The 23,578-nt window shown below is 45.1% G+C and overlaps 1 protein-coding gene across 3 annotated transcripts in view; it reads right to left on the minus strand.

Annotated features, from left to right (window-relative positions):
* Positions 1-23,578, minus strand: part of LOC119452831 (DNA ligase 1-like) — a 26,903-nt gene continuing 3,325 nt past the window's right edge. For 2 of the 3 annotated variants that reach the window (XM_049667308.1, XM_049667311.1), the window contains 14 exons: positions 23,416-23,493; positions 21,341-21,578; positions 19,097-19,273; positions 16,842-17,079; positions 14,900-15,001; positions 12,128-12,357; positions 9,968-10,169; positions 8,968-9,174; positions 7,890-8,106; positions 7,347-7,429; positions 3,970-4,122; positions 2,812-3,009; positions 2,201-2,293; positions 1-137 (listed from right to left, as the gene is read on the minus strand). In XM_049667308.1, the coding sequence (XP_049523265.1) occupies positions 51-137; positions 2,201-2,293; positions 2,812-3,009; positions 3,970-4,122; positions 7,347-7,429; positions 7,890-8,106; positions 8,968-9,174; positions 9,968-10,169; positions 12,128-12,357; positions 14,900-15,001; positions 16,842-17,079; positions 19,097-19,273; positions 21,341-21,578; positions 23,416-23,493 (2,303 nt within the window). In that variant the 3' untranslated portion in view covers positions 1-50. The remainder of the gene's footprint in view (positions 138-2,200; positions 2,294-2,811; positions 3,010-3,969; positions 4,123-7,346; positions 7,430-7,889; positions 8,107-8,967; positions 9,175-9,967; positions 10,170-12,127; positions 12,358-14,899; positions 15,002-16,841; positions 17,080-19,096; positions 19,274-21,340; positions 21,579-23,415; positions 23,494-23,578) is intronic. The other variant, XM_049667310.1, reaches the window with a different exon arrangement.

The following is a 23,578-nucleotide window of genomic DNA, read 5'->3' on the forward strand; positions in this document are numbered from 1 at the left end:
TGACAAGGGAAAGCAACATTTTATTTACATGGCATGCGCAGATAAAATACTTAATAAAAATCTTCTTCGGCTGCAGTTTCTTGGATGACTGCCTTTTTGTTCTTGATGTGGTCTTGCTTGTTGTACAAGTCTGCAACCTGTGACGATAAGAATAGCCATGTTAATGCTCCAGAGTAGAAAGAGCCCACTAAGTATTAGGATGATGATGTTTGCAAATTACTGCATCAAAACAAGAACAAGTATTTCTGTGTCCCTGCCAGTAATGTAACAAGTGCATCTCATGTTGGCTCACTAACTATATACTGCTTGAGTAGCAGCCAGGCCCTCCTACAACAAAGAGATAATTCAGAAATAGCCAAACATTTATGGCTGAGTTGCAGGGTACTTGAAACAGATGAAGGCAACTACTTCCTCTAATAATCCTAATATTCATGAGACTTAGCCAATGGACAACATTCTCAACGTGGCAAGAACTGCCCGCAAGTCCACATAATTGGGAGCCTGAAATAACGAATTTGCCAGAAAATTATTTCACGATTATTGATCCCTTCACTGTGACATTGGTCATGGCAGTGTATAAGCTATGTCTTTACAAGAAATCAATGGAGAGGAAGCATTCTTATTACGCATGGTGGCACCATCTCTCTGCATCCTGAGTAAGTTTCTAAGGAGCACAACTCTTTGGTGACCGACCGGTGGGTCACGACGCACCATAAGAATATGACAAGTGACCCACCGGTGGGTAATCACGCACAGGAATCGGTAATTCAAAATATGCAGCCGCAGTGAACATGCTTAAAGTGAACTTATTACACAAGTGGCCAAATAAGCTTGCCAACACGCTGCTACACACATGTGCTTGCATGTGACGATCAGTCTGTGTTTCGACCATGGTCAGGCTGTCAATACAAACAACGAAAGTATGAACAATGCATGCCCCAAATCTCCAAATCTCCATCAACTTGAGGTTGACTGCACTTTCATAGCTGAATAACTGCAGGTTTCTTCGCAACAGTCACTGTCCGGCACTTCAACTGCTTCACCACCCCCTTGGTGGTTGTCACCATTTATGTGTTAAATGGTGACATGTCACCATTTAACACATAAAGGAACAAATGCTAGATGCACCAAACACAATCGACAAATCGCATTCAGCCATTACAACATAGCCGCTTGACTTGGCTTAGCTTACCTTATTTCACCGTTTGGACACAGTCAAAAACTGCTCACTCAACAACCCTTTGCTACTTTTGCTTTTGAGGTACCGGCAAAACATAAAAACACACAACCTTTTCCGCTTGACAAGCCCAAATTAGCATGAGGCTGTGCTGCAGCAGTTCGAATTATTCAATGATGTGCTGCATGGCATCTGAAATGTCAGTCATCCTTAAACATTACGTCTAAAGGGCGAGTGATGGTGTCGGGAAGCTGTCCAAATTATCAAGCATGTCCGAATTATCGATGCTTAAATTATTCGTCAGTAACTGTATTAAAAATTTGCTAACTGCTGTCCACAAGCATCTGTGTTCTGCGCCCCATCAAAATGACAGGGAAAAATAGTCAACCACCCGAGTGTAGAATGAAACTACAAAAGAAACCTATATGCGTTTCTCAGAAAGAAACCATGGCAGCTTGAGAAAAATTCGTCCTGGTCCAAAGACTCAACTCACGACCAACGCCTTTCTGGGGTGGTCACTCTGCTTTCTGACCTAACTAGAAGGCTAGCAGATTGCAGCGCGAGGGCAAACAAATCGACCCCTCAAAGCGCAAGGACATTGAAAATGGCAAAGCAGTTTTGCAGAATCTCACAAGGTGGAGGAAGATGTCGTGAAAGGGAAGATATAGTCATCCACCCAACTGTAGCCCGAAGCTACAAATGAAACCTTTATAGGAAAACGTTGTGCTACAGCTAGATGAATGGCAACTGTCCCTTTCATGAACTTGTGGACTTCCACAGAACCAATTTGCCAGCTCAGATTCTGGCCAAAACGGCTAGAAATTGAACTTGTGGACTTGTGCTCAAAAACGAAATGCCACAGAGGGAATCGAATACGGCAGCTTAAATGTAACAATGATGCCTGCAACACACACACTCACACAAACAGGTGCGGAATGTACTCTTTAAATATTGTAAGAACAATACATTCAGAATTACGGTATTTCCACAGTCTCCACAAAAATGTTCGCTAGTTTCACGGACCTGTTGGGCAGAAGTGGCATCTTCTGGGCTCTTGTCATCTCGTATCCTGATAAACCGAGGAAACCGCAGGGAAATGCCCTTCTCAGGATCAACCTATGCAAGAAAAGAACATATCAAGGTAATGTCTTTTGTCAGACAGTATGGGCGATACCAGGCATGAATTTTATTACATGTGCATAAAGAAAATGTGGTCAGTTGTTCGAGGTCAGTTGTTTGTTTTGATGCCGTTAGGCATAAGACACCCCCGTAAGCCACAGAAAGTGTTTTGATTTCTACTTACGAGATGGTGCTACAGCATTTATTGCTGCCAATGAGGAAGGCAATTTTTCGCTGACGATGATAGCCTATTAAGATTAACCCTAGATATAGTACACTCGGGGATTGAAATGCTGCCCTCGAGGCACGTTTGCAATATTTGATGGCCGTAGTCGGATTGTTGTTAATCAGATAGCATTTAAAATTAGTTGCCTAATACTTTTCGCGATGTCACGTCCATGCGGTTGTCTCGCACCACGAAGTGATAGGGTCTGCCCGTTGCATCACTTGTGAGTCACGTGCAGGTGGTGGGTTGCCCATTTAGGAATGCTACTTTGCAGGACAAATATACTCACCAGTCCAAGGGCTGCCTTGTGAACGGGTGAGACTGAGAGGTCGGCGCTCTTGATCTCCCACACCTGACAGGGCTCGAACCAGGCATCAGGTGCGAGGCTACTGTCAAACCGGTAGTACGACTTGGGCGCCGGGATGACGTGCTCCTTGAAGAAGGCCGAGTGCTGGTCCAGCTGCTCTTCACTGAAACCGGTGCCGATCTGGACGGACGCAGATAATCCGGTCATGTGACACTTGCTACAGTTTCATTACAGCTCTCTGTCATGAGCAAATTATTCTACCCGTCATCTACCATGCTCACAAAAAAATAGAGGAGAACTGAGCATTCTTAGACTCTTTTGCAACAGACGTCATTTAAGATACTCCTTCCAATGAAACAATGCGATGACCCTCGTTAAGCTCACAGAGCATGATGTGTAGTATGAATGAATGAGCTTATTTCTCCTGTTTACAACAGAAAGGAAGCAGAAGCTAAAGGCTGTGTGGCCTGACAGAGGCGTCTGCTCCTACAACAATACAGCGCGCAGGCCTTACGCAGCAACATGAATCATCCAGACATGCCGAAATCAACTGGAGTGTCACGAGACAGAATATTATTTTCGTAAAAACAGAACATGTCTGCAAGAAATATGAGAATCCGACATAATACACTTAAGGTACATTTTGTTTCAGACCAACTATAGCCTGAAAACAGAGTAAGAACATACTACACTATAAACCTGTAAATACAGTGTAACCTAGGTGATACGATTCTGCATACGTTTCTGAATAAGTTTTTCGGGATGATGCACTTTATTTTCCGGATCCCATGAAGATCATATCAACGAGATTCCACTATACAGTATTTTCATGCATGCATTGAATTTGTCCTTTTGTACACAATAGCAACTGTTGAAGAAAAGGCAGAAACCACGAGAACTGAATGGTTCAAGGTGTTTTGTGGATGCTATGTGAAATTTCTGAAACATTATCTTTTTTTCCCAGCGTAATTATTACGCATTTCACTGCAAGCTATCCCAGTCATTACTGCTCGCTTCTTGACCCTTGCTTACTACCCAATGTCTACTGGTGTACACACAGCCCTTTCATTTATCAGTGTCATTTACTATAACTTCAAAAGATTTAAAAGCAAGAAAGCTCGTAACGGTGACAGTGCATACCTTGCAGAGCGTCTGGAACTCCTCATTATCAGGGTCGTAGCAGCCAAGCAGGAAGCAACCATACGTGCCCGTACGCTTTCCCTTGCCATGGTAGCCACCAAGAACCACGGCATCCACGCTGTCACCAACGCCATCGAGGTAGTCCTTCTTCAACTGTGCACACAGAAAAAGCAGAGGAGGATATAGTATCCCATTCCGGCACCAATTACAATCGAACCTCGATATAACAAAGTTGTAGTTGCAGCGAAAAACTTCGCTCTATCGCGAATTTCACTAATTCAGCGGAACTAAGATTGGGAAATAAAAACAGTTCGTTACATCACGAATTTCCTTGAATCGAAGTTTGTTATATCGAGGTTTCACTTACACTCGAACCTTGTTATAACGAAGTTGAAGGGGAGCCAAAATTACTTCGTTATAACCGTTACTTCGTTATATCCATTATTGGCATTTACTGCAATATACTCAAAATTGGGTTCACAATTGTAAACATGGAAATAAGAAAACAGCTTTGCGGTCCATGGAACCGGCCACGCATCCGATGAAATTTGAATAAAACAACAAAAGAATCTTCGGCGTGTGCAACAGGCAATTTCTTAGCACCTGACACGACAGCCGTAGATAGCTGTCTTCTGTTCTATTGGGATGGTCATTTGCGTCCGCTTTCCACTTGTCTTGTCGCCGTCAAGCAGCACGTGGCACACGCACAACACGGCACTCCGCTGCGTGATCGAGGAGACAAGCTAACTTCACCGCGCCAGCGCCAATGCGATCTCGTATGCCACGTCCAGCTGCCAGCCAGCGCGACGCACCACAGGGAGGGGGAGAAGTGAATGCACAGCCTGGGTGCGACCCCCGAGATTGCGCTGGGGAGATCTCGGAGGTCAGGCCCAGCTGCGGCTGCCTGCGCGGCACGCCGTAAGTAGAGAGAAGTGAACAGAACACACTAATTTTTCGCAACCCCGCACGTAGCCGTGCAGCAATACGCGACTTCTGCAGGATTGCGCGTGACCTCCGAAATTGCGCCTAGGAAATCTCGGCCACGCCCAGCTGTGCCTGCCTTCGCCGCGTGCCGCGCAGCAGTGAACGCACTAATTTTTCGCACTGCCGCGCGTAGCCACGCAGCGTGGCAGGGGAGCAGCTCGCACAGCCAGGCACGCACAACAGAGATAGGTCAATGGAGACGTGCGACAGTGAGCCGCAGCTAGAGCACAGGTGTGCAGCTACGCGCAGCGGGAAGAAAGACCATTGTTGCTCAACGGTGTATACAACACGGGTCACGGGAGTGTCAAATTGCTGTGGCGAATGAGTACCAAACCCCGCGAAAAGTGATGTACTCAGGGCACAATGATTGGGTATTTTTCGGTTTTGGAGACGAATCTAGTTCGTTACATCCATTGGCAGGACAATTTCACTTTGTTTAAACGAGGTTTTATATACATGGATCTCTATGGGGATTTAAAGGGTAATTTTATTTACGTAGTTATATCTATTATTTCATTATATTCCGTTTCGTTATAGCGAGGTTCGAGTGTAATTCTCTCTGATTAATGTTCAGGTTGAAGACATTTCTTTCATCTTAAATATGACTAGGACGAAGCAGATGCCGAACAAATTTGCAACCCTAAAATTTTACTGCGAGCAATTTGCCTAGCGAACACCATTAGTGTTAAAAACAACAAAAGAACAAGACATTTGCATAGGAAAACAAGCACACTAGTGCAGCAGTAAACATCTGTCTGTCTTTCAATGTCTTTCAATATACACTTGGAGCATATTCCGTATTATTCCGCAACTAACCCTCCACCATATATCCGCATCCCAATTACAACAGCCCACAAAGAGAAAGAGAAAGAAACCCCCCCACGGGTGATACTGCACACAACAATGCTCAAACCTATGCAAAAAACATATTCCATTCGCAGATGCACGATTCAGCCAGGAGCTCTGTCCCCCCCCCCCCCTCTCTCTCTGTCTTCGGTGATGCTGACATCTCCAGCTCCTGCTGCGCTGAGCACAGCTCATCTTGATCTGAATTCCAGTCTGCCAGCACCGCGTGCACTAATCGCCAACTACTAAATGCAAAACGGCAACCCGTGAGGAGGAGAAGAATGGGCGACCACGAAAGAGGGGAGAAGGAAACTTGAACACGCAGAGTTGGGGAGACAGTGGAGTTCCCTAGGAGATGATGAAACTGAATGGCAGAGAACCTTGCCTTGAGGTGGGGCTTCACGGCATTGCGGTGCGCGTTGCCGTGAAGTGTCTCAAGGCGAAATTCGCATACTATAACCCGCACTCCGACTTCACTGTTAAATAACGAAAATTTTTGGTGCCGGTTATACGCACAAAAATACAGTTATTACATTTTCGAGAGCAGGTAAAATCAGAAATATTTTAGGAAGTACCTCACGCATTTAACAAAAAATTTTAGAAACATTAGTTCTAACTCAAAGGAGATTTCTAGGTTTGTGCACACACAGTGCAAGAAGTGATAAGGTTGGCTACTAGGGTTTTATGCTTCTATCAAGGTATCCCCATATACACAGAAATCTAACAATAAGGCATCTAGCTGCATGCTCATGCAATACTGGACATACCCACATGTTAAAAATACACTAAAAGGAAACACTAAATCTGTTTAGATTCTTTCAACAATTTCTGTGGTACTATTTTACTATTTCTGTGGTAATAGCTCAATTATTAGAACAGAAAGTAATCATCAATGTTGCAATATTTAATATTTGCACTGAAAGCCCAGCGATATGTCATTGTGACGTCGGAGATTTCAAGATTTCAAACTACAGTAAACCCTCGCCGTAACGAAGTCATCGGGGGCAGGAAATTGACTTCGTCATAAGCGCATTTCGTTAAGACCGAAGAAGCTATAAGAGAGTCACATTAACGTGGGAACACAAAAAACTTTCAATAATGCGATATTTCAAATAAAACGATTTCGTTAAAACGAGGGCTTACTGTATTTTTTCGTATTTTGGCCATTGTGGCTTAGCATAGAGGGTCTTGAAACTTGCCAAGTTTAGTCTGTGGCTCCTTTAGAATACAATGTAGTCCATATTTATCGATAAAGAATACTAACTAGTTCTGAACAGACGCCATCAAAACTCATAACACCACGGCGAGCTGGCACGGGAACTTCAAGGCAACAGCGCCGCACAATTTTCAGTTTTGCATTCTTTTTGGCTTATCACGCCTTCCATTAGCGGTCAGAGTGGGTTTTTTGGTATTGCAGTAGAGCAACTTACTTATACTGCTCAAATTATCTATTCTCTAGTTAGTGCCCCTTTAATTAAGCATGCAAAACAAGTGCTCGTAAGAAAATGCTGTGCAAGTGTCTTCACAATATACCACGAGCCACACACCTTGAGCCAGTTGTGGGAGCGCTTTGCAATTTCATACGTAGCCACAGTGTCCAAGGACTTGACCATGAGACCTTCGCAGCTGCCTGAAAGATTGCAAGCACGCACAGCTGTCACTATACACAGAGCACAAAGTACAATTGAACCGTGATAAACAAACACAAATTATAGCTAATTATCGCATATAACTAAGTAAATCAAGACATTAGTTGACCATGCTTAGTAGGTGCATGTTCAACAAGAACAATAATACACTGGAAAGGCATGCAAGTGAAACAGCTGCAAACTTACAGAATCAAACTAATCCCAGTTTCACACCTAGCACTTTTTATCGCGATCGAGCCCGATCAGGATCAAATTTCTCGATCACGATTGGGTCCTTTCCGCAGCTTTCACAAAGGAGTCAAACGCGATCGAGAAATTCGATCCCGATCAAGCTCGATCGCAATTGAATGTGTCTGCGTGGCAACACTATAACACCGCAATTGCTCGGTGCTAACTTCTTAGCCACCAAGCAAGTCAGCAGGCGAAAGAAGGGTCACTGACCTTTGATGGACTCTTGCAGGAACTCCTGAATGTCCTCGACCGTCGACAGGTCGGCCGAGCGCGCCAGCTGGGTCTCGCCGGGTACCTCAACGAGGATCTTGCGGAGAAGCTCCCTGCGCTTCCGCAGGGTCTCCTTGACCAGGGATTCACCGTTGAGATACAGAAGGTCGAAAGCAAAGACACAGACTTGGACCTTGACCTCTTCTTCTGTTGTGTCCTGCATTCGTTTATATACCATCTTGAGTCAACCTAATCTCACAGGTGTAGCAGCTACACAAGGAACTACACAAGACCTCAGCACAAGATCGTGTCAGATGGTTGATTTCCTTGCGATTTGCACAAATCAACTGGTTGGCCACGCAGCTCGCAGATAAGATAAAGTTATGCTTCCGCCACGAACAACACCTTGTCTGTAAAATCTACCCCTAGCATGTTTGCAATGGCAGCAAGGTATGCATTTACCATCTTGATGCTACGAATTTATGGTTATCCAGTCGGCACTTGTGCGTTTTTATTTTGTTCCTTTTGTTCGATTCCTTATCTTACTTCGCGCCCATTTGCTTATTGATCAGATAACCTTTATTTTCTGGTTTTGCATGTACAGGCACCCTGATACCTACATTCAACGCAAATTCAACAGCACAAGAGTTTTTCTTCACTCTTTACTTTAGATTAAGTGCTTTAGATTAAGGAATGCAAGCCATTCGTGTCCCAAATCAAAGACTATTCATCGCCGTCAAGGTCATGAAACCCGAAATTTCAAAAGAAAGCAGTGAACAGAAGGTATAAGTCTTAAGATTAGCATACCTCACTATCTCCCATGCCTCAAATACATGCACAAAAATCTTAAAACTGCTCTCCCGGCAAAAAAACATCCCTTTATTGCCCATTTTATAATGGGTCATAAGTGACGAGCTATGCCCTGGTTAGTTTGCATCGATGTGGTCAAACATCATGCAAAAGCAGAAGTGTATAAATGCTACAGGCACAAATATAAAAGACACAGCGATGGATACTTGTGGTTGATGGTATCGCTGCGCTATAATTTTTGCAGTATGAATCACTTTCCCACTCGTACCTTCCGTTTTCGAGTGCTCAACGTCTGGAACGGCAGGATGGTCTGACTGGGACGGTCCCAGGCAACTGCCTCGCTGTCCAAGATGCAGGTCTTTGTGTCGGGCGTGATTGCCGCTCGGATGCGCGACACGACCTCTGGGTACTTGCCCGTGTTGTCCTCCTGGTTGCGGCTGTAGATACGCACGCTCCCATCTTCCAAGAGGTGGATCTAATGAGGCAATAAATTTAATGATACTTTAGTGTACTAAACTTGCCATACACTAAAGGCCAACTGCAACAGAATATTGGACTGTGCAAAATGCCTAGCTTCACGTGCAGCAGGCTCTGCGCAAAATTCTATGTTTCAAACGTGTGAATGTGCCATGAAAAGCTTGCAAAAACAGACGTCTCTGATACGAAAGCATGAAGCTTTGATCAAGCTTCATGCATAGCATAACAGATGTATCATCGCACTGATCGGTGTAAAAAAAAATAATAAACCCCACCCCTTATGTAATACCCCCTCGGGGATCTTTAAGGAAATAAAAATGAAATGAAATGAAAAAAAAAAGAGCAAAAAAAAAACATGCAACGCTGCCATTAGAACTCGCCCGGCCAAAAATTACGCAGAACCCAGAACACTGAGAACCAGTGCCCGCCTGACAACTCGGGTGCAATGTGAGATTAGCACACGCAAGGTTCCGGGGCACAACCTTAAAGCTTTGTCAGTGTTCACAGTACACCGAAGATCTCAAAGGCCATGCGTTCTGCAGTATCCACTAACCTGGTCTGCTTAAGTGCTACTTAAACGCTGTTAAGAAACTTAAGACAATTACCAGCCATGCAAATTGCCAAGATTGCTTCGACAGTATACGCTCACTCATTTTATAACCAATTCAGCCAGAGTGATACTTCATTGCAGTCTGGCCCCTAAACAGTGACAAGCCAGATGTTATTTTTACACTGGAACACAGCACGGATGCAGTGAAAGCGGAGTAAACGCACACCTGCAACCACCTCACCTGAGCTCGCTCGCCGTCGTACTTGAACTCGCACGTGAAGGCCGACCCCTCGAAGCGGTTGAGCACCTCCGAGATGGCCTTGGTCGGATGGGCGAGCATGGGCTTCAGAGGGATGCCGGGACTCAGCCGGCAGCGCTTGGGCAGCGAGTCGACGCCCTCTTCCAGCAGGGCGTTGATCAGTCGCTCATAGTCCGGACACTCGCTGCACAATCGCAAGGCAGCAATGATTCTTCTGTACTGTCCATCTATACACCCGACGACAACTTTCTGTCGCAGCACAGCCAAAGCTACACGCATGTGCGGAGCTCCTGCTCTTGTGTTACTACGCCAAAGTAGTGCCGACGTTTTGCTGGCGGTTCACTGGACCAGGAAAACCCAACGTGGACACACCAGAAAGCCAAAACTAAGAACATCAAGTAACGGAAATCCTTTCCCTCCGCAAGGTTCTTATTTGTTATGGAATAAATCCTGAGCAAATAAATTAAAATAATAATTGGTACAACTTCTTTTACACTACGTGCCTTTGAGTTGCTTACATTCATGGACTACATGCAGAAGCGCAGTGAAACAATGTGTGCTTCGGCTCTGTAACTTCCGCTGCGCTGCCACAGAAAGTTGTTGCCGGGTGTAATCAGCAGGACTGGTCTGTTTGATAGATCAGTCACTTGGTTTCAACCCTTTCCACGCTAAAAAAAAAAGAGTCTTGACTCGTCCACGGATTTGCTTTTGTCCACGAATGCCACAAATGAGTGGCAGTTGTTTTATCGTTATGAAGTGAAATGCTGCACTACCAGATTACACAAGCTTCCCTGAAAAGGAGGATTTGTTTTTTTGTGGGTGCAGTTAATGAATATGCAAGCAAAAGTCTTGCTCCAGCCCGGGGCTTTCACCATGGCGCCCCCAGAGTTAAGCGGCTGAGGCAACGACAGCGCCCCTTTTCAACGCTCGAAACATGGTGTTTTGGATGCTTCTTCACCTCTAGAAAAGGAGTACGCTTTAAAAGCTCTAGTGAGTTGTGTTCTGAGCTTCAACTTGGTTCAGATGATTGCAAGGACGAGTTCAAACCTTTGGTGGCATTTATCATGTGCACCTGCAGCTTTGCTGCCTGCTCCTCTGCGATTTTCTTTCCTCGCAGCGCCATCAACGACATGCCGCGTGGAGGACGACAAAATCACACTTGATTTTTTTTACTTCTGTTCTAAGAAATGTCCATCCTAATAGACTTTTTCTATGCCCATGCCCATCTGCAACTCAACACACGAAAAAAAAAAAACAATAAAACTGACGGTGACAGACAACAGAAAATAATGTGACGAACTGCTGATGCATATTGCAATAAGAGAAGCTGTTCACAATGAATCAGTCATAAAGAAAAATTCGGGGAATTGTGAGGGCTTCCCAAAGCTGCCATAGGAGTGATGATGAAGCACTATACTTGAGGATCCCTGAATAATTTAAACTACTAACTGGGTTTTTCAAATGTGTACCAAAAGCACAGTATACTTGCATGTTTTCCCCATCAGAACGCAGCTGCCATGGCCAAAAATTGAATTTGTGGCCTTGTACTCGGTGACAAAATGCCCTATCCACAGAGCAACTAAGACAGTTTAACTGTGATGCAACAGATTTAGGTGCACGTTAAAGAAACCCAGGTGGTCCAAATTTCCGGAGTCCCCCACTACGGCGTGCCTCATAATCAGATCGTGGTTTTGGCACGTAAAACCCCATAATTAAATTAAATTAAACTGTGATGCAACCATGATCAGCGAGGAGACATCTTCGAAAAAAAATTAAAGTTTCGAAAATAATACGGCGCTATGATTATAACACAAACGAGGCACATTGCAGCGGTGTGCATAGGCTCAGAGTAAAGCCCGTCTAAAATTGATCCCAGCTAACCAACAACGGTTAGGAACACAGATTTTGTTATAATGTCGAACCTCAATTACAACATGGATAAACAAATTATTGAATAAGACATAGTAAATGTTCAAAAAATTCTGATCAATATCAGCATGTGCGGAATACATCCATACAAATAAAACTGGACGTAAAGAAGTGTTTTTGTGACCTCGTTATAAGAAAGTTCGACTGTGCCGCTAATTCCACCTTGTATAAAAATTTGATAAAGAAAAAGGAACTCAAGTCAGCTTGGCTCACCAGTAAGCTGTCTTGACAAGCAAGGCCGCTTCCTCAAGCCGCTTCTTGGATGCCTTGGGGTCCCCGTGAGGTGGCGAGAGTGCAGCCGCGTGAGCCAGGGCGGTCAGCAGCGATGCCTCGGCCAGGCCAATGCGCAGTTTGCCCCCGAGCGAGCGCACGAGAAACCGAGCTTCGCACTGACGGCAGGCGACGAGCAGGACCTTGATTATGTCGACTTTCTTCTGCTGCACCTGTTGTTGTTGAAGAACCGAAAGAAGAAAAGAATGCAAGAAGCACTGCTTTCCGAGATCACAACAGTTGGAAAGCAAGTAGTGAATCGGCATGTAAATAGCACGACCCAACAAAACGGGCCCCCGTACGTTACAATAGGACGTGAAACCGAAACCTCGTGCTGTCGGCACCCTACCATTAGAGCTAGCGTCACCGCCGCTGGCATCGCAAGAAGCTGACTGGACCAAGATGCTGATGTACCCCCTTAAAAATGTACAGTGATTAAACACAATTGTGACAAACCCTCGGTCCAGTCTCCATAGAGACTAATGTACTGGCTGTTCCCTTGCGCCATACCGTAAAGCCCTGTTAACGCTAAGCTGTAAAAACCGGCGAAAGCATTTGAGATAAGCGGAGTTTCGAGATAAACGATTTTACGAAAATATAAGGCCTCTGGCCGCACAAACACTTTCGGAATAGGCCACCAGTAGCTGCTAAATTTTTTCGCACGAGCTCAATGTACCAGCAGAGGTTATCTTCGGTAGATCCCTTTTGTGAGATGTTGTGCTAAATTTTGACACTCCGCAGTCAAGCGTCACAACTTACATGGCATAGCGCATGTATCCACAAAAACTGAAACACGGAGCACGGTGAATAGGCCACTTGATGACGCTCCACGCACACGTGAGAATGCACGTTGCGGAGGTCACGCATACCTTCTCGCGCTTATCGCGCTTTGTCAGGAGCCAGAGCGACAGTCCGTCTGCATTATCAATCAGATTGCAGCCGGCTGTTAACGGTGGATGATAAGAGTGGCATAAAATGAAGCAAAATTTGCTACAAACTCGCGGTCCTGTCACTTTTTGCCGATATCGCAGCTACGCACAAAGCATGGAGACCTTTGCGCAGCAACTTTCTCCCGACATTCTCGCAGTCGAGATCTTGAGATATTTGGAGTACTGTGCAAAAGCATTTCGAGATAAGAGGTGAAATGTACGTGAAGTTCACACCGAGCCAGGAAAAAATTTCAACTTATCGAGACAAGGAGATATCAGACCTCAAGTTAACAAGTGATTACTGTAGCTGCTTGTGGTATGCCTACTGCTTAGTGCACATCAACTGTGCTGCCTCGACCTGCGGTGTAGCTAATGCCACATTGTGCATCAAAAGCTCTTCTGCCTTTTTAGAAAATGCACAGCCGTGCAGGTTCGAAACAATGGCATCCTGCTTTTACTATGTAAGCTTATTTTTAAGAGGCACTTTACATGTTGTGTTAGGCTCGCAGTAACAGAGCCGAACCACGCGTTTGCGGCTTTCCAAGGACTTGCATGTGTTGCTGACAGACCGGTTAGTCGGGACAAGGGCCACTATCCCATTCATGGTTGTAGTGGCGTTGTTAAAGAAATGCTGAATATCTAACGCGGTGCGCCAGACAAAGGAGACATGGTCAACAGACCACTATAAAGAGCAGTTTGACAGTGACGATGACGGACATTAGGTGCGAATTAATTTTCATCCTAAGAAGGCAAATTTTGCAGGCTCCACCTTGTTTTTACTGCAAGAATTGAAGCCGTCTTGATTTTCCTCCTTCTTATAAAATTGATTGTGCATTAGATTTACGGGAACATTAAAGTTGCGTAAGTACAGTATGGTATTTGCAATCTCCAATAAATTTTCGTTTCCAATTTAGGTGCGCAAGAAAAACAAAAATGAATGGCATTTCTGCTGCACATTTTCTTTCCCCCTTTTTAGACGCCACTTGGATTAGTTAAATGCAAGCACCCATTTTTTTCTTTATCATTGATACAGTTACAGTTAATACAACATGGCTGCAATTAATATACCGCATGTATAAAAAGTACAATATAAAAAGAAATAATTAGTTTAGATAGATAAAGTATTCTTTCGAAACTATTCTCGTTAATAGGCTGATATTTAGAAGATAAAATGAAGTTAAAAATTGCTCTTTTAGAAGTGTGTGTGTCAGTGTGACGACGTGGATTTCGAAGTATATTTCTCCGTAGTATTTGAGCCCCCTTGTGGTTCAGCCAAAATTCAGTTTGTGGCTTTTTTAGAACACACTGTAGATCAGTTATTTTTACCGATGAACAGATTACTAGGCCTGAGCCCACCTTATCAAAATCCACGACGTTGCATCGAGCTGCTGCTGAAACTTCAAGGCGACGTCATGACAAGCTTTTTTTTTTCCTTTTTTTTTTCCTGGCTCAGCAAGCCCTACTCCTACAGTAAAGAGTGCTCTTTCTTTTCTTTTTTTCTGGCATTGTAGAAGGGTAATTTACTAATACAGCCCAAATAACTTTTCTAATTTATTGTCCCTTTAACACACTGCCATGTCCTCTATTCCAATCTTGGCCAAAGTTAAGCCGCCCAATTCCATTTTTCTCAAAGCCATCTGGCTCACGACAGAGGTACTTCATCGGGTGAATCAGAACCTGCATTCTGCAGGCATGACTACGCTCTTTGTGCGCAATGTTGCACTGCAAAACATCAGTACGACGTTGCAGTGAGTGCTGCAGAATATTGGAGGCAAATGTTACGTACCGAGTTTCCAGTCATCTCCGCAATTGCCCGCAACTTGGTAAAGACGTGCGACAGCATCAGCGGCGGCGGTGCGAACAGCACCCGTTGTTGGCTGCGGCTGCTCTGCAAGTGTTGAAAATCGTATATTGATGTGACCAGCCGTATACAGTATAACCTCGTTGATACGATCCCATTACGCAAGAATTCCGGCGCCAGCGTTCGCGATCGAGAACACAAAAAGTGACCCAATGCAGTTATGCTTCTTTTTCGCCGGTTCATACGTTCCCGGAACACACGATGTTTCGGCACTGCCATTCAGTACATCGCCAAACTGCGACTGTACAATACGTTTTCCGGCCGCTACTTCCCACGTAAACAAGAGAAAAGGCGTAAGGCATGCGCGATCGAGAACAGCAGCCGCCCGCCACGGCGGCTTTCCCGCAATACTCGCCTACCTATCTCGCATGAGAATACCAGCGGGCACTCAGTTTCCTATTCAGGTAGCAGAAAATCACCTCCTGGGTCGTCTCGCACCGCATTCACAGCTATAGCCGCCAACCCTATTGCGATAAGCATCTTTGCCTATCTGTTCCACAGCGCATGAGGCATAGTGCCATTGGAAGTGTACTGCACGCTTTTAGTAGGCGATAACACAAACGCGCCGCCATTCCCTGCTGCAGGCGGCACGAAGTGAATGTCATGTTTCACTCTGGTGCCATCGTAGGCATTGTATTCCGGCGTCACACCTACCTGCTCGATTCCGTTTGTACTACACTACGCTATAGAAGAACGACAATGTATGTCTCAGGACACACGAGCCCAACCAGCTACCAGTCAAAGCAGTCCAGTCAAAGAAGTAGTTAGAGTTACGTTAATTCGACCCTGACGGGATCGAGGAAACTGATAAAATAATTTGGTGGGCTTAATTAAACAAGATGCAGAAAGAATGCACATCACTGCTTCATTTGGTGGTATTTGCCAGATTATAACGCGCCGCCGAATCAAACGTGCACCCGCTTTCTATGTGTCCAAAGTAGAATAACGAAGAAATGACATCAAAACTCTTAAAGAAATCTAATGGACACCCGATTGTTTAGCAAGAAAAATGGGCAAGGGTCTTCTAATATGGCAAAACTGCGACCAGTTTCCTAAAGTAAGCTTCGCCTCAGTACATCCGTGTTATTTGGTAAAGCATACAAACATCGAAAAAGGCGGTTTTCGTATTGCATTCGATTGCACGGCGCAGGCAATTTTCGGCTCAACTGTTCTGAAAAATAAAAGCGCGTGTAGAATTGGGCAAATACCGTAATATCAGATCATGTCGTGAGCTACGGTTATTGCTTGAAAACCTACCTAGGGCAGGCAAAAAAAAAAAAGATTATGGGGTTTTACATGCCAAAACCACGATCTGATTACGAGGCATGCCGAACTGGGGGACTTCAGAATAATTTGGACCACCTGGAGTTCTTTAACATGCACATAAATCTAAGTACACGGGTGTTTTCTGCATTTCGCCCCCATTGAAATGCGGTTGCCGTGGCCGGGATTTGATCCCGCGACCTCGTGCTTCACAGCCCAACACCACAGCCACTAAGCAACCACGGCGGGTTCTAGGGCAGGCCGAAAACAGGCGTTTTCAGCAGGAGATGACGTGCGTTAAACGCATTTACTGTCTCATAGGCTCCGTCGAGACAGACGCTGTCACTAAAGAGGTCACTATTGGGATCACCATAGAGGTCAGGCACGTGCAAGCTAAGTTCAAATTATCCAGTGCAGGTCACTTTTAGGATCGAAATAACGAAAGTATGAGCCCACAGAAATGCATGGGCGCCAGCCGGGACCTTCAGCGGGGATCGAACTAACCGAAAGATTGAATTAACCGGAGTCAAATTAATGTAAGTCTACTGCAATATGTGTGGAAATTTTACTGCAACATCGAAACTATATCAAGCATTGTCCTTACCTCTGCAACAAGGCCTAGGTCGCCTTTGGCTGAGGCTTCTGCCCGCACTTTGTCCGGAGTACGCCCCGTTGCCTCGGCAAGTGCCTTGACCAGCAGTGACTCGCCAATGCCCAACTCAAGACCTTGGTAGTCGGGTGCGATCTTGTTGAGGCAGAGGTAGACAGCACTCAGCAAGTCGTCGGGCGACAGGATCAACACCGAGCGCAGGAAGTTGCTCAAAACTTCCATAATGCGAAGCCTGGGAGAAGAAAAATTCAAATAAGAAAGAAAACACGGTACTATAGGGTGAAGCAGGAACTTAGATGGGAACACCATCGTCCAACCAACAACCACAGCGAAATCAGGAGAACTTGACCAAATGCTTCACGATTCTGCACCTCACACATTAACATGTAAGCTGAATAAAAACTATAATGATGTTTGCAGAACTTCATTTTATGCTGATAACACTACAGAGCTGTTTTCACAAGAGATCTGTTAGTAGTACAGTAGAACCTCGATATGATACCGTTTAGTACGATTTCCCGGCACCAACGTTCGCAATCAAGAACACAATAAATGACCAGATACAGTTGCGCTTCTTTTTTACAGGTTAATACGTTTTCGGCACTAACATCCAGTACATCTACAAATTGCGATTGTATGATACGTTTTCCGGCCACTAGATCCCATGTGAACAAGAAAAGGCGCAAGGCATGCGTGATCGAGAGCAGTAGGCGCCCGCTACGGCAGTTTCAACACAGTACTCGCCCATCCTTCCGCGTCCTACGAAAAAGCCGGCATGCACTTAGTTTCCTTAGTGCCGTTGGAAGCATGCTGCACGCTTTTAATAGGCGATAAACCAAGCGCGCCACCGTTCCCTGCTGGCAGGCAGCGCAAAGTGACATTATGTATCAGTCTGGCTGTGTCGTATTCCCGCATCGGCCACCAGCTCGATTTCGTTTTGGCGTCTTAGAACGACAAAGTGCATCTGTGCCCGCTCTACCATCTCGACGTCTCACAATGCAATGATTCACGCAAAGCTTCGCATTACATAAATGTCAACTACAGTTGAGTGTGAAAAATATTTTTGTGACTTCGAGTTGTACGTTTGGCCAGTTAGTAGTACGTCTTTCCACACATTTTTTTCCAGAATGTATGAACCAGGTGCTACTGTATGTAGTTATTAGCATTAAAATACTTCTATCTTTTTTTTTTCCTCTATGTAAGGCTGTAACTAAGCATCCAGGCTACACACAAAAGCACACAATACATGCAAGAATACAGTAATTTCTATCGGCCATGTTGTTAACTCGCAGTGAGTATGTATGTTGCATTCGTACTGCAGACTAATCTGTGGCACATAATAGACGGAAATAATAACAAACACAACAAAGCAAGAGCTAACTATTGACCAACATTTGTTCAAACAAGCCTTTGCGTTTGAGCAGTTTAAACAACCACCTCTATTTATCGTAAATGTCTTTGTGCATACCCAACCTGCGCCACTTAATGTTCTGCAACACGAACGACCAACTACTTGAAAGCAAGAGTAATTCTCGCACTCACGCTTGTGCTGTCAAGACAAAGTCAGAGCTTCCAGCAAAAAAATTACTAGAGGGAGCTCTCACTCTATGGTGTCTATCGGCACAGCAAGCATGGTGGTTCAGTCATCATCAGAAGCATGGGTTGTACATGATTTCGCCTAAACATAGTCCTTCTGGCTTCAAGCCGCTTTGAGACTTTGCAAATTCATCATTTCCTACAAAATATTGCTCTATAAATGCAACAACGTGCAATGATTATGCACGTGCACAGACACCTTTTTTCTTCATGCCTTTAGAAAAAATATGACCTCTTGGAAATTTAGAAAGATGAACTGTAATAAATACTAAGCCACAAGAACGTATGAAACTACAAGAATGGAAGATTAGGCAAGTTCATGCTCCAGCAATCATTCTCATGTTTGCTGAACGATTGCAATACTACATTTCTTCCCCAGTAATTTTTGCAGGAAGCTCTGTACATACGTGGAAATATACAGTAACTTTAAATCGTCTGGTTTGGTGAGCTTAGTGAGCGTGCGTGTTGCATGTACATTGCGCAATAACCAGCTACGTTGACAAATGAGGTTCGTTCGAAGAAAAGAAACACTTGCTTTTTTTTAAGCACTGACAACAACCTGCAGCCCAACCAATTAGCTCGAACTAGGATTCTGTTCTAGCTGATCTTGCACTCGCACTACCGTCGTCAAGTACGGCAACCCGCAAACCTACCTGCCCGAGATGCCGTCGATCTTGTCCAAGGTGATGGCAAGGGCAAGGTACGGCACCTTGGCGCCCTTCTTCCAGCAGGCGTCTTCCACGGGGTCGTAGTTGGCCTTGGTAGGGTCGTAATTGCATACCTGGCTCGCAGCAGACGAATTCTGGTCCGACTTTCCAGACGTGAAGGCACTGTTTGAGAGGAGGAGTCAGCCGATCTTGCAGTGATTGATTGATTTATTGACAATCAATCAATTAATTGGCCGAGGTTAACGTCCCAAAGCAACACATGTGGTATGAAGGACACCATAGTGGGAAGCTCTGGATAGATTTTGATCAACCAAGTTTCTTGCATGCAGATAAAGTACAGTACATGCGCATTTTTACATAATGCTGCATAAAAATGCAGCCGTGGCCACTGGGAATCGAACTTGCAACCTTACGCTGAGCAGCCATTGAGCCACCGCGGCAAGTCATGAAGCAAATGAATTTCAAAGGAACACTCGAGGCAAATGCTAGGTCTATCTAAAACAGTAAGTTAGTGTTCCAAACTGTATCCGATGCTCATAATTTGGGCGCATGTGCCAGAAGACAGAAACAGCAACAAAAAAATAAAAAAGAAGAATGACGACTTTTTTCAGTTTTTTCGTCTGTCTCTAGGAGCATTGGTCATACTCATGAACCTTTATGAAGTAGCCCAACTTTGATTTGCACACTCTAAGCATCTTTTTTAACCGAGAACTTTGGAGAGCAATAGAATGGTGTATACAAGCGCCAGCTAGGCATTGGGGTTGCAAGTGTGAAATATGACACAGTAGATTTCCGTTAATTCAATTGTGGTTCATTAAATTTTTTGGTTAATTCGTTCCCGGCCAAAGGTCCCAGTTGACCGGCTGGTGCCCATGCTTTTCAACGAGCCCAAAGTTTCGTTATTTCAATTCTAAGATTAACCTTCGCTGGATGAACAAGTTTGGAGCACAAGTTTTGGAACTTGAACAGTCAGCGCATACGTGCCCGACCCTTACGGCGACCACAATAGCGACCCCTTCAGTGGCAGCATCTGTCTCAGCAGAGCTTAAGGGGCAGTGAATGCATTGAACAAATGTCATCACTCGTCTAAAACGCCCATTTTCGGCCCACCCTAGGAAGATTTTCAAGCAATAATTGTAGCTCACAATGTCTGATTACAATATCTGCCTGATTTTAACGTGCACCTTTCTTTTTATTTATAAAGAAAATTGGGCCGAAAATCGCCTGCGCAGTGCAATCGGAAACGAAACCAAAACCGCCTTTGCAACGTTTGTATGCTTTGCCGCATAACACGGCCGTACTGCGGCGAAGCTAACTTTAAAGAACCCTGTGGCGAAGCTGACTTTAGGTAACCGGCCACCATTGTGCAACTACATTTTTTGCAAAAAAATGGCGGCGCGTTACATTGATACTTTGTTCGGGAACTTTGGTGTCATTACACTATGGTGTTCTACTTTGACCACACAGAAAGCGGGCGCGCATTGATTCGGGGGCGTGTTAGAATCGGGCAACTACTACCACATGAAGCAGTGGTGTGTTGGCATTTTTAAGCGAGGCTTTATAGGATCACAAGTTTCGGCAGTGGTGGTGGTTGTGGTGTCACGCTGAAAGGTGGGCTGATCCTGGCAATAGTGCAGAAAGGGTCCAAGCTCAATGGCACATACCCGTGTGGGCTCGGGTACCTTTAACGCACCCTTGAACTACCCTTCTCACACGTGGGACCCAGAGACAAAATCACCAGCCCTTCCCCTGTCGAGAAAATGGGGGTAAGCGAAGCTTCTCGTCCGATTCTAGCGTGAGGGCTTCCGAAGCCCAGGCGAAACGTCGGTAAAGAGCCGCCGACCCCGAGTTTAGGGCAAACGAAGCGGAACGCCTGCAACAGTGTCGTCTTGCCACAAGCTTCGCTTACCCGCATTTTCCCCAACAGGGGAAGGGCTCTGAATTTCTTTCTGCACCTTGTTTAATTCGACCTGTCGGATAATTCCATCAATTACGTTGTTTCCGTCAGGGCCGAATTAACAGAAGTCGACTGCATTATGGTAAGGTCAACAAAAATGTTCCATTTACAGTTAGTAAATTTCAGTCAATAAAAAAAAAAACCTACTACGAACCAAGCCACAGCTTACGCTGGTAATTACAAGAGAAAAAAAGAAAGCATGAATTTCTTTGCCATATCACTGCCATAACAGAAGCATTCTATAAACAGTGGCGACACCGAACCCCACTCACAAGTTTTGGAGCTTCTTTCCGGCTACGGCCTGCGGTTTTTCTTTGGCTTTCTCATCCTTCGGAGATGGCGACTTGGACTTCTTAGATGGCTTCTCGTCTTTCGGAGACGAGGACCTGGACTTCTTAGATGGCTTCTCGTCCTTGGGTTCTTTCTTCGTTGGTGGGGAGACTTTTGTTAGTTTTTTTTCATCCATTTGTTTGTTTTCGTCTTTTTCTTTTTTTGGTTCCACTTTTTTGTCTGCAATAAAAATGGCATAACTAAGTCTATCATACATTAAGTCGAACTTCGTTATAATGAAGTTGCATAAGACATGAAAATACATTCATTATATCCAATATTCGTCACAACTATGGCATGAATGCAGCACAAAGCACGAAGTGTGGGAAGATAGGCGAGTGATTAGCGGAAAAAGGTACAAACACAAGCACCGAACTTAGACCAACTCGCAGAAATTGCCATCATTATAACCATGCCCGCTGACACTGACAGAAAAAAAAAAAGACCATCCAGTCTATGCAGTGGTCTTGTCAAATCCAAACTGCGCTAATGTAAAAACCCATCCAAGTAGGTGTTGGGGCCGGATTCGTTTTGGTAGCTCGGGGAACTGAAATGCTGTTGGCTGGAAGCCCTGGTCTATGAGAAGACAAACCCGGCGGCGCAGACATCTCCAGTTCGGCATTCCATGCCCGGAGCCACTCGGTGAAAACATAGAGCGTCATCCATGTTCATTGTGGAATGCGCATGGGGTCAGGAGGCCTTTCGCATTCTTGAAGAGTAGCGGTGATCTGCTCTTGCCGATACTGAGCGGCTGCAGTTTGCATGAGCCATTCATTTGTACGGTGAGCAAAACTTGAGACATGCACCCTGCTCATCCTTCCTCCATGGAATATACTGCCCTTCAGATTCAATGTCTTGTTCGACAGCATCTGCCAAAACAGTGGCACTTCGAATTCGTCCTGCATTACATATTTCCAAACTTCTCAAAAAGTGACCACGTGCCCTTAGGAGAAGCGTACTAGCAGGGGTGTGACGTGGCACAGCGTTCCATATATCGAATGGGGTGGTGAAAGGGATTTCGATAAACGCGTCGTACAGTGCTAGACTGTTGCATGCAATTTCCAAGGGGATGTTACAACAGTTCAATGTAGGCAATAATGCTCTATATCCGAGTTTGACACATCTGGGATCGGCTGTGACAGGAGAATACTCCATTGAAATAAAGCATGACCAACCAAAGTTTATATTTACTTCGTTATACAGTCAACGACCGATTCTCTGGACGCCCGATTTTTTGGACATGCCCGATAATTCGGACGCCTTCGCAGCACCACCCAGAGACTGAGTGCATAAGAATGTCTGAAATTTCGGACGCAAAAAGCCTTCGCCGTCCAATTTTCCGGACTTCTTGCCATGACCGCAGGTTCGAAACGGCATTAATCGAAGCCACCACCGCCGTCATTTTGCCACAAACCGGCACTCTCGCACGCAGATCCGCTGGCAGCCGTAGCCACCACGGCGGCAACACTAGGCCTAGCTACTTCGACGTTCGCTACCACGCTTCTCGTTGTTTGGTGCCGTGTTTTTCATAGAAACAATTCACCACTGTTGGCAGAAGCGCCGACTCCACCTTCGTAATCCTCGCCAATGGCTTCGAAGCTCGAAAAGCACGGCGCGCGGTTCCCGAAAGTCAGCTTTGCCTCATAAAGCAGCGTTATGTGGTGAAGCATACGCGAAGTATTGCGCTGAAGCATACCAAGAGTGGGAAGGGGCCATTGTCACAGGACACGGCATTTTTTCATAATTATACACGCGTGCACCCACCGTCTCCTATCACAGTACGAGCACCAATACGCTTAATAAGTGTACTGGCAGGTCTTAAGAGCTATTTCGGATGTGCCTGGGGCGATATGATGCCCTTGGGAGCAGGAAAAGACATGCATTTCTTTTTTCGGACTGCCAAATTTTTCGGACGTTTTCGTGGCACCTAGAGAATCTAGGGAGTCCAAAAATCGGACGTTGACTGTACTAGATAATTCATTATATCAAGCTTTGACTGTAAGACGGCAGCACTTGCCTGCTTCAGGTGTAGACTTGGTCTCCATCTCCTTGTGTTTAGGCGACGCAGCTGGGTCGGTCTTGACTTTCTTGTTGTCTGCAACCAAAATAAATCATGCATTAGATGACTTATTTTATCTGCCTACAGTGTTCTGCCTATGGTGGGCGGCAGGTAAAATGCC

This window comes from Dermacentor silvarum, chromosome 5, assembly GCF_013339745.2.
Source record: "Dermacentor silvarum isolate Dsil-2018 chromosome 5, BIME_Dsil_1.4, whole genome shotgun sequence".
NCBI classification, from domain to species: Eukaryota; Metazoa; Arthropoda; class Arachnida; order Ixodida; family Ixodidae; genus Dermacentor; species Dermacentor silvarum.